The sequence below is a fragment of the Diceros bicornis genome, chromosome 4 (genome assembly GCF_020826845.1).
Source record: "Diceros bicornis minor isolate mBicDic1 chromosome 4, mDicBic1.mat.cur, whole genome shotgun sequence".
NCBI lineage: Eukaryota > Metazoa > Chordata > Mammalia > Perissodactyla > Rhinocerotidae > Diceros > Diceros bicornis.
Genome location: NC_080743.1, coordinates 35,325,448 through 35,337,617, shown reverse-complemented (window position 1 = coordinate 35,337,617; position 12,170 = coordinate 35,325,448). Strand labels below are relative to the sequence as shown.

The 12,170-nt window shown below is 35.4% G+C and overlaps 1 protein-coding gene across 2 annotated transcripts in view; it reads right to left on the bottom strand.

Annotated features, from left to right (window-relative positions):
• Positions 1-411: 411 nt before the first annotated feature.
• RTCA (RNA 3'-terminal phosphate cyclase) overlaps positions 412-12,170 on the bottom strand; it is a 20,837-nt gene continuing 9,078 nt past the window's right edge. For both annotated transcript variants that reach the window (XM_058538634.1, XM_058538635.1), the window contains 5 exons: positions 11,900-12,024; positions 10,910-10,968; positions 4,542-4,636; positions 3,268-3,372; positions 412-787 (listed from right to left, as the gene is read on the bottom strand). In XM_058538634.1, the coding sequence (XP_058394617.1) occupies positions 686-787; positions 3,268-3,372; positions 4,542-4,636; positions 10,910-10,968; positions 11,900-12,024 (486 nt within the window). In that variant the 3' untranslated portion in view covers positions 412-685. The remainder of the gene's footprint in view (positions 788-3,267; positions 3,373-4,541; positions 4,637-10,909; positions 10,969-11,899; positions 12,025-12,170) is intronic.

Here is a 12,170-nt window from a genome sequence, read left to right as displayed (position 1 = left end):
TCTAAATATGGAAGCAGGCTAGGTGTAAGATAATAGACAGTGATGAAACGCACATTCTGTTCTAAAGGCACTCCATTATTTTTTAATATTACAAGACAAACAAAGACATATGTGGGGCTGAATTTGGTCAAATGTACTACGGTTGAAATTTTGCAATTCTCATTGTTTGGCTTTCATAACATATTCAACAGATTCAAAACCAGTATTTACCGAGTGCCCACTAGAAGATACATAGTTAGAATGAGAAAATGCTTATTAAACATTTTCTGTTTAAATTTTACTGTTGACACAGCAAGTACATGTGCATAAAGTTGTCTCATTATACTTTACATGAGATTCAGCAAAGTGATTAGAACCATACACAAATTATAGACGAAATCTACATCCTTATTACACAAAAAACACACTTACTTCAAGTGAAAAGAATATTTTATTTCAATAAATTAATACTGAAATCGGCTATCATACATATCCACCAACTCTTATATTTCATTGTCCATATCTCAGGAGATATTCAAACTGAAATTAATTTGATGAAACATTCTCAGCAAATCTAGAACACTCTGTACTTCATCTCCAAATTTAAGTCACGTCCTTTAATAAGTTACTTCTTATTCACTGTTTTGTAGTATTTATGAAATGAACTAGTGTAATACATCACTGAGGTATCTAAAAGGCAATTACCCTATAGATTTGGATTTGTCATCCCAATTCCTTGGCACTCAATAATATAAGCATCTTTAGAGGCATCTTCTTCATCTTCTGATTTCTTCACAGTAAATTTAGCCTGAAACCAGAAGAGTATTTAGTATGTAAGTAACATGAAAAGGGACAGAGGGAAGAGTCCGTAACTCCAGCTTAAATAGGCAGGTAGTTAATATTAAACTCACTTTATTGAAGAAGCTAGAGACACAAAGATCAAATGAGTCACGAGAAATTCAATAGCTTAGATATAAAATAATTTGTTTCAGAACATGGTTCTTGTTCAGAGGTATACATACCTGTGGATTTTTGTCAGAATATATAGCCTGGGCCCCACTCCATACCCACTGAATCAGAACCTCCAGGAATGCAGCCTAGGCAAATATCCATTTTATAATCTCAATTGTTAATTACAATGCACTGCAACTACTTCCTAAAATTCTTCTAAAACATGGTACTGAAGCATTTATACTTCTTTTATCTTGCCAAGTATCAAATTATCCTTTAATTTCCCTCAAATTTTCTTGCCAATTTAATTCCCTAAATATACTATTCAAAAAGATCTAGTTCAGAGAAGGAAGGTGGGGGAGGTGATGATTAACATCTTCCTTTATCTTTATTGGGCTTAACATTGTATTTTTCACTTGTTAACTAATTCAAGTTTGGCTTTGACATATTTATGTCTCTCACTATATTCTGCAAATATGATTTTTTAAAAAAGCAAATGTGTTCATTCTAACAAAACTATATTAAAATCAAAATTGAGTACGTTGACTGAATTTATGGCTGAGATTTCAAGTATGCCTAAAACCTCAGGATTCTTTGAAATACAATTTGAAAACCAACACTCTGGGGCCCTGTTAACAGTAATATCCACAAATTATTCCAGTTTCAGTATTTTGTGGCAGTGTACTGACACATACTGGACACTGAAAATTACTGTGAATGAATAAACACTGAATTCTCAGCTGGACAGCCAAATTACTTCTGTCGTTATATGTGTATATTTTCAAATTATAAGCATTATGTAAATATGAAACACAAGTAACAGTTATGGAAATCATTCCTAGCCTATATATAAACCTACTGAAAACTACAAAAATTTAGAGTTGGAAGGAGGCTTAACAGACTCTAGTACCAGTCTCTGATTTTACAGACGAATTATCTGCACCGAGGCACAGAACGATGAGCAGCTTGCCCCAAGTCACTCAGTTAAAACACATCAAAGCTGAACAAGAAACCAGAGCTATAAATTCCAGTTCACAGCACCTTCCACTATGTATTCACGTCAGATAACATGTGAGTGTCTACTACATGCAAAGTACTGTAAAAAGTGAAGACTATAACGAATACAACATGGTCCCTGCTATCAAGGAGATCACAGTCTACAGGGGAAGACAGACTAAGTGATAGTTACAAATACAGCATCAGTAGGATAATAAAAAATACAGTTAACTATCTCTTGACATCAAATATAACTTTCTTTCAATTACTATCAGACTCTTCCTACAATTGAATCAAAATCTATCTATGCTTTCCAATAAAAAAAGTATATATTATTAAGAGTCATACAAATAAACTGTTAGGAGTAGGGCAACAATGGCTTTGTGCTTGGTATACTTCTGTATTTTTTTAACTAGTGTGCATCACTAAGGTCAGCATCTTCCTTCATAAAATTCTGAGTTATAAATTATATATTACTTTATAGAATTACAATATAGAGACTATAGCAAAATGGAAATACGCTACGTTACTGAAAAAGGCAAGAAACGAAGCTGTATGCAAGAACTGTAAAAAAAAAAATGCAAAGATAAACAATTTTAAGAGAGGAGGAAAATACCTAAATGTCAACAATGGTTTTACTAGCAAGGTGGAATTATGAGCAGGTTTTTTCCTCTATTTTCCAAATTTTCTATAAAGAAATTATATTAGTTTCAGATGCCATATACATGTTAATCATTTTTTAAAAATTAAGAATCCTATAGAAAAGGTATAAATACATGCTTATACAATCTTAAAACTCTTTTCACGAAAAATTGTGAATCTATTCTTCTAAAGTTAAGAGGACTGGACAATGTTAGAATTTTAGCAAATATTCTATTCTACTAACAGAATCATAAGAAAATAAAACATTTAAAATTTTATATAAATATTTAAGTTTATAGCCAACCACAAATCCCTTGTGATTTGATTTCAAAGTTCCCATCAAAACATCTTTACTTACTCTGTAAGGCAGTACCACACGTGGGCTTGGATATATGCTTTCCTGGGTTTGCTCAAAGCCCAGCTCTGCCATTAAGAAACTGTGTGGTCTTGAGAAATTAATTTAATCCCTCTACCTCACTTTACTCATACGTAAAGGTGAATAACAATAAACAGCTGTCTAAAATGGTTATGCAGAGTAAGATGATTTGGATAAACTGCTGAATTAGCTCAGTGTCTGCCACATAGAAGTACTCAGTGAGTGATAGAAATCATGATTACTATTAAGTTTCCTGGTTATTAAAATTTGACTCAAAATTGGCTACAATAAAAATCAATTACTCCTTCTGATGGACTACTCACCTTTGCTAGTTGTTCAGCAAAATGTATAGCTGTTTGTGTATGGAGTGTAACTGGTCCCGTTTTTATTCTGGAAACTCCACTGGCTAATGCCATGAAAATAATCAGCTATTGAAAAAAGAACAAAGAAGAAAAATCTCACACATTTACTAACATTTGGAGACAAAATTCTAATGCTTTCCATACAAAAATACTACTAGAAATCAAAATAGCCAAAAGAATTTCTATTTCTTTAGTTTTCCAGAAGTCCTAAGAAGATGATGGAAAACTTGTGTCACTCAAAGTATGTGGTATGTTACAGAAATGCTAAGCAGCAGTTCTCAATATAGATTGTTTAAAATTAATGATTATTAAGATAAAATATAGAGTTGAAAGTTATATTTAATCAGACCAACTATCTCTACAAGCTGGTATATATAATATGACAAGCTTCTTTCACTCTCTAAAATCACACTTTAACAGGTAAATAAATATACTTATTCTTTATATGTGGGAGTGAGGGGTAGACCTGGGTGAGAAGGAAGAAGACTAGAAATAAGGAAAACTGCCTTAAGAAACTGATTAAGAAATCTTGAAGAATACATTTCTAAACGTAGACTGCTGATTTGAGATTAAGGAGAGAAAAATGTGGTAGAAAGGAAAATTTATCAAGACAGTGGACCATAAAAAGATCTTATCTGGAAATATTCACTAACATTTCTCAATGTGAGTACATGTGTGAAGTCTGAAGGTCTAGGACACATCCAAGTGGAGATGCTGACAGGCATAAGAAATATAAGGAGTATGGAGTTAATTAAGGAGAAAGGTCTGGGCTAGTGATATAAATTTGGGAGTTGTCAGAATACAGATTGTACTTAAGCCATGACACCGGACAAAATAACTGAGGGAGTGAATATCGATAAAGAAAAGAGGCGTGAGCCTGAGCCTACAGGCGCTCTAAAATTTCAAGTTGAGAAGACGGACAAATCAACAATAACAAACTAGCAAAGAGGCTAAAACATATGGCCAGTGAGACAGCAAGATAATAGTACTTCAGAAACCAAGTGAAGAAATTATTTCAGAAGGAAGGAGTGATTAATTGTGCCAAATGCTGTAGCCAGGTAAATAAGATGATGACTGAAATGTAAGGAATATAAATTCTAGAATAATACTTTAAAAATTGATTGAACTAGGACATGCTAATCAGTGTCTGAAAGTGATTAAAATTTATATTCAATCTAATTACAAATATTTAAATCTAATAGGCTTAAAGGTTTTTATCCTAAAAGTGTCATTACCTGGTCTTGTAGATACTCGTCCACAGCACCACCATGTCTAAGATTTGCTAATAGCATTTCAGCAGCTTCAATTCCAACTTTGTCTGCATTTACACCTACGACAGGCACAATGCAAAAAAAATAAATCAGTTACTAAGAGGCAAAAAGGTTAATATATCCCAGTTAGCACTGGTATAACATTTTTTAGGCCTCTGAACTTACCCAATGCAACTTTTATGTATTTTTAATCTTCTGAGAGCTTAGTGTATGCAAATACTTTATATCTTTAAATGTACTAGTAGAGGTAAAATCAGGCTGCTTTGGTCCTGTTGTAAAAGTACTAATTATAAAGCCAATTTATAACTAAGTTATGATCCTATACCGCTATGTGCCTCGATTTCAAAATTTAAAACCTGCAATTTATAAATATTATGATTAGTTTGCAGGCAATTCCACTAGAATTAAAGGATTTTTCAAAAATCAGAGAACTAATTAAGTTTCATCTAAGGAAGAGCAGATAAAAATTCTCTGATCAAATGTCGTAAAGTTTTATTCCTTTAAGATTTGAACAGGTATTATCTTATTTTGAAAATAAGTCAGAATATTTATCCCCACGCCCTACTCCTTGCTTCTCTACACACACTCCAAATCTTTGGTAGAACGTTTACAAAATAAGTCAGAAGTAGTGGAATATCAAATGATTCTTTTAAAGTATTGATTTTAAACTAAAAGAAGTTCTTGGATACAAATGAAAATGTCTTTTAAAAAATGAGAATGTGAGGATTGGCAACAGATGTTAGCTCAGGGCTAATCTTCCTCACAAAAAAAAAATCATGGGCCACCCGGGTGGCGCAGCAGTTAAGGGCGCGCACTCTGCTGCGGGGGCCTGGGGTTCGCAGGTTTGGATCCCGGGCGTGCGCTGACACACCACTCATGAAGTCCATGCTGTGGCGGCGTCCCATATAAAGTAGAGGAAGAGGGGCACAGATGTTAGCCCAGGGCCAATCTTGCTCGGCAAAAAGAGGAGGATTGGCATCGGATGTTAGCTCAGGGCTGATCTTTCTCACACACACACACACACACAAAAAAAATCAGAATGTGGTTAACTTTTGTTTCTTTTTTATATTTGGAAATTCATTTGATTATATATATGCCTTGCCCCTTGATAAAATTTCCTAGAAAAGTAGACTTTTCAGAATTTTAACTCTTTTTTCCTTACAGCAGTTACTATAATAATATAATAAACTTACTATCTTTAAACAACAGCCAGTCAAGCATTTACATGACTGAATGAAATGGTTTGGAACATGTGGCATGAATCTTGACTTCTTGAGTAAGCTACTTAGCCTCTTCCATTTCCTCTTCTAGATGGAGATAGAGATGATAATACTTAAGTTGCAAAGTTGTTATGGAAATTAGATAATATTTATAAAGCATTTACTACCATGATTGGTTCCTAATAAGCTATTAATAACAATAGTTAATATTGAGTACCTACTATGTACATCCCATACTAAGCAACAGGAACTGATTCCTTTGCTAAGTAGACAACAAAAATACTCATATACTTGAAAATTAGAGGGTAAGTACCTAGCTCTATGGCATAAACTATATACCCAATGAAAGCCCAGAAAAGAAAAAGATTATAGGTTCCAGGAACAATTTGAGAAGGTTTCATGGAGCATGAAGGACTAAAGTGAGTCCTTGAAGAATGGCTAAAATTTGCACGGAAGATATGAGGGAGAAGGAAAGAATTTCCGGCTTTGTAGTATTCGAGAGCAGCAGACATACTAAATTTGCTCCACCAAGTGGCAAAGTATTTCTCAGAGCCATTCACATTCCCTTCTACTCAGCTGCCTTGATAGCAAATATTAGTACAGGGATCTACGTTACTACCAGCTACCACTAGCCATCTGTGGCAACTGAACCAAATGAGGTAAAGATGAGAATTTTGCTTATCAGTATTATACTTAAAACAAAAGCGCAAAATGCTAATTTCTTCTCAAATTTTAACGCCTTTCTAACTGACAAATAATATTCTGATATTTTGGATGTTTCTAAAACAGGTTTCAATATTGACAGTTTATAATATAGCAAATTTAAATGAATATTCAATGATTTGGGTGTCTTCCAGATTACTAAAAGGACAAAACTATAAAATGGTTATCAGATAGAACAGAGAACGCCAAAGGACTGATTTTAGGACATCAGAGAGATGCCGTGAATCACTGCATATACTGAAGGAGGGAAGGAAAGCTAGGCAATTTCCACATGTAGGAAGCAGGGCTTGATTAACCAGAGACGTAACTCATATTAGCAGACTGTTTTGCTCCCACAGTAAAGAACATAACTAACTGAAAGACACGAGTAATCAAAGAATAAACAAACATTCAACAATGTAAAGACAAAATACATTCTGTCTATACTGCCATTATATAAAGTTAGAAGGGATCCTTTCATATAGATGCTGATCCAATCTCATTTTTCAGATAAGGAAAGCCCAGAGTACCTATGCAGGATAATGGCAGACGTAGAACTAAATCTTAGGTCTTCTCTGTGTTTAGTGCTCTCTGTTATAATACACTGCCTCCATGTAAAAACCACAAGATTCTCTCAAACAAAAAAAAACCTCACCTTTGTTATAGGATCAAACGATGTTATAGCTGGAAGGATTTCAGAGATTCTCTAGGCTAATTCTCTCACTCAATAGATAAAGAAACTAAGATCAAAATGGTTTTAGTAACTAAGATAATGACAAAAACATGACTAGTTATAATTTACTGCTTCTACCACATATGGTGGCATGGACAACTAGCCAATGTTGCTTGTGGTAATATCTCAGACTTTAGGATTCAGCATCTGGTAATTTCTAGTTAGTTTAAATCAGAAATGAATGGGGATCTGGATAATAGGAGCCATGACATTCTCTCTGAGATCCTTAATACACAGACTACCCAGACTAAGACAGAAGACCCCAAGCTGCCTTTGCTAACGACATTTGACTTACGTGCCTGACAGGAAACAAGGGAGGGCACCAGGAGGAGCCAGTCAATCTGAGCAAGTATGCTGCCCTATCCTCTATTCCCCCTACCACTGTCAGTCTAAAAATGAATACTGCGCACTCTATAAGTACATTGTCCAAAGACAACTTCAAAGTAAAAATTGCTTTATACGACAAAGTGAGAAAAAAATGTTGATGGAATATTAAAAAATAAATTTTTTCAGGACTGGCCAACAAAGTTAATTCCAAGTACTGCTGATAACAGAGTAATGGTCCCTTTACAATCTCAATGCAACGTATCTAAAACTATCACCTACCCTATAACTAAAGTTAGCTAGGCAAACTAACTCTACCTCCTATATTCACAAGTTGTAAATGTTTCCAGTTACCTAAGCTAGAAATCTAGAAGGCCATTCTTCACATTGCCTCCTTCACCTCCCATATCCAACTGATCACCAAACTGTCTATACCCTCCTCAATACCCTTATATCAGTACTCACCTCCCTAGTCCCCATCACTGCATTCCCTGGTATAGGCCCTTACCATTTCTCATCTAAATGGCTATAATTCTTGTCTTCCTGCCTTCAATATGGTTTTCTCGTAATTTTCCACATAGCTATCAGAATTACCTTTCCAAAGATCTGATATTACATCCCTTCTTACAATCTTTATACTTTCAGGATGAAGCCCAAACTCGTTTATATGGTCCATAAAGCCCTTCAAAACCTGGCCTCTGTTGACCTCTTTAACTTCATCTCCACTACTCGACTCAGATCCTATACTCATCATATACACAGTCATGCTTCGCATAACAACATTTCAGTGAATGACAGACTGCACGTACAACAGTGGTCCCATAAGATTAGTGGTATATACCCTAGGTGTAGTAGGCTATACCATCTAGGTTTGTGTAAGTACACTACATGATGTTTGCACAATGAAGAAATCACCTAACGACACATTTCTGAGAACATATCCCAGTCATTAAGCATTGCACGACTGTAGCTGTAGTTGCCCAAATACAGAACAACTCTCTTTTATGTTAGCACTTTGCTTTGTCCTTTCTCCTTAGCTTTCACTTTTCTATCTAACTCCTACTTATCTACAGAACACCCACTGGAGGATCAGTAAATGGTAGAAGCCAGATTTGGGGTCCACCAGCCTCCAAAGAAGAATTAGCTGTTCTTCCTCTGTGTTCCTATGGTACCCTAGGGATACCACAATCATAGTGCTGGCCTGTCTCCTCTGCCAGACTAAGCCAGGAGGCGGGACAGTGGCTCTCACTTCTGAATCCCTAGTACATAATACCTGGCACATCTTGGTACCCAGCGATAATACCAACAAACTGAATTCATATTCCGCCCAAGGCCTGCCAAGCACTTATTACTTGGAACATATGGGCTCCTAGTCTCTGTTTTATATTCTGTGTTATCTTTGTCTTCTCAAGGCTGTTGTAGATACTGCACGCAGTGGCTCACTATTCACATTGATTCCTCACTGCAACTAACAGGTAATTAGTATATACCAAATATTTACTGTTGATCACCACTACTCAAACTTCATCATACCTTAGAAGTACCTGGAGAGCCTGTTTAAAGCAGATCCCTGGGCTCCACTCCCAGAGATTCTAATTTGATAGGTATGGAGTGGGCCCAAAAATGTTTTGGGCCTTTCTAACAAACTCTAGATGATGCTGATACGCTGCCTGTCCACCAACCACACTTTGAATAGCACAGTTTTAAACAGAATTGATTTAAGTTAGGTCAACTGGAGATGTTGAATTTATTTATTCTATTACACTGATTAGATTGGATACCCAACTAGTAGCCAGATCTACCAACTGAGCAGACTAAGATTACCTGAAATTTTTTGTACTCAACAGTAATAATGTGGTTAAACAGCATAGTGAGGGTAAGCATCTTTTAAAGATCTACAAAGTAGGAATAAGGCAATCAACTACCACACAAACAACAAGAAGTTCAACTAGAAATCACCTCGATGGCAACAGCAACTTTAAATATTAACTTTAAATATTAACAAACAGGGCCGGCCCCGTGGCTTAGCAGGTTAGGTGCGTGCGCTCCGCTGCTGGCGGCCCGGGTTCGGATCCCAGGTGCGCACCACCGCACCGCTTCTCTGGCCATGCTGAGGTCGCGTCCCACATACAGCAACTAGAAGGATGTGCAACTATGACATACAGCTACCTACTGGGGCTTTGGGGAAGGAAAAAAAGGAGGAGACTGGCAATAGATGTTAGCTCAGAGCCAGTCTTCCTCAGCAAAAAGAGGAGGATTAGCACAGATGTTAGCTCAGGGCTGATCTCCCTCACCAAAAAAATAAATAAATAAATAAATAAATAAATAAATATTAACAAACAGATCATACACATATGACCTCTCCCAAATACGCCAAATCTTAGATCAATTTTCCTTTCACAAAAATATTCAGTATTATAACTGATGCAGGGAAGAATCATCAATAGACACTAAAACAACTGGATGCAAGCTGTATGGGAACAGGATAATCAGATGGTCTCAAAGTATTATCCCAGATTACTCATTAATTATAAAGGGAAAAGGAACCTTTATAGCAGACAGACCGGGAGGCCACCACCTTAACCAAGTGATCAGCCAGCTTTACTAACAAAGGACAAACTGACATGTGCACTCTGTTGTGATACGGTGGAATGTACACAAAATAACCTATGCAATATTCCTACTAAAAATGTTGAACCTGAATATATCTAATCATGAGACAATCAGACAAACACAAACTGTGGGAAATCCTATGAGAAAATGGCCTGGATTTTTCAAAATGTCAATATCGGGAAAGGAAAAAAAGGTGACAATACTATTTTGCAGTAAAAAGGAAACTAAAGAGACATGATAACCAAATGCTGTATGTGCTAAAAAAAAAAAAAAAAAACACCACATTGCTCTAAAGAATATTTTAGAGTATTTTAGAGGAAACTGGTTATGTCTGAACATAACAGACAAATTCTTTGGGTGTAAAAACGGTATTGTGATTATGCAGATATTATTCTTTTGACATACATGCTGCAGAATTCAGGGGTGAGACATGGTACCCGCAACTTACATTGAGATGGTTCAGAAACACGCACAACTTGTAGCTAATGCTCACTACTGGTGACTCTAGGAGAACAGTCTATGGATGTTCACTAGTTATTCAACTTTTCTATAAGTTTGAAATTTTTCAAAGTATAACATTAGGGGAAAGACTGAAAATTTAATTGACCCTAAAACAGAATCAGTTAACCATATCTTTTTAAAGTTGGCATCCCTCATTCTATAACATTCTAACCCTGACAGATAATTAAAGAATTTTACACTAGCAGTGGGAACAGTGGACCCCTTTTATGTATCTATACCTCGTTTACCAAGCGATGATCCGGCAAACAAACAGCCAGTGGATGTCTCGGCAATAATGCTATATAAGAAAAAAAAGTATTATTACCTATGCTGTAAATATTCTAAAATTACATGCAAATACAACCCAGGAGAACAGCGACTGTTAAATACGCAGAATTAGATCTGGCTAGTATATGACAAAAGTGAAATTCTTCATACAGAGAGCGGCATGATTAGCATTCTCCGTCTCCATCAGGGCATTAGTATCCTTCAGCACTTCTGACAAGTCATGCTCGATTCTAATCCACTCACAGGTAAGCAATGGCCCTCATAGAAGTTATGTCATCAGCAATAAACGGTACCATTTCACAGGCATACTGTACCACCAAATACTTTATGATTATCTTAAATAAAAAGGTCTTTCTACAGAGATGTTTGGTTCTGTTTTATAGTTTTTAGACAGTATTATCATATGCAGAGTGTGCATTTACTTTAAACCCTTAAATAGAAACTCTGAAAAAGGGACTTTAAAATTTAAATATCCACAAAGATACTCTTATAATTCAAAAACATCAAAGTAATTTTATAACACTTAAATCAATAACTCCTAATTAGATTAATATAATGTTATATTTCCTTTCTAAATAGATCTTTGTCATACCTAATATTTACTTGTAACTGACTTCACATTTGAGGTATAGAAAAGCAACTAGAGACATTGCTCTTCAGATCAGCTTTGAAGGCTAATTCTGATTAGCTTAAACATTTAAGTTCACCACATAAACAAAAGCGCTCTTATAATGTAATAAAAGGCAAACTATCCTCAGAAAAAAATTCAGAATAAAATAATCATCTTAATTCATCATACTATTGTTTTAGGTAGGAATGGCCTTAAAAATGTCTCCTTAAAACTACAAATTTAGACCAAAAAAATTACAAATCTTTAATTTAAGTAGGATATTTATTTCAGGGCTCTCAACCAATGTCTAGAAAAAAGTATACCGTCTCACATTATTCCATTTCCATTGCCAAAAGCTTGGTCCTTAGGTTCCTGAACAGGCTGGATGTTAACATACAGATCCCTAATCTCCTTTCTGATGCATCTTACAGCTGCCGCCGCCATATCTTTTGCTACCTATTTTGGGAAGACAGAAAATAGAATAAAATAAATTAGTGATTATTCTGACAATTGTCTTCAAGCCTTCAAAGACATATAAAATAATTAATAACCTCTACATGCATTAAATGAAAACCTGATTTTCAAGAGTAGAGAGCACAGGA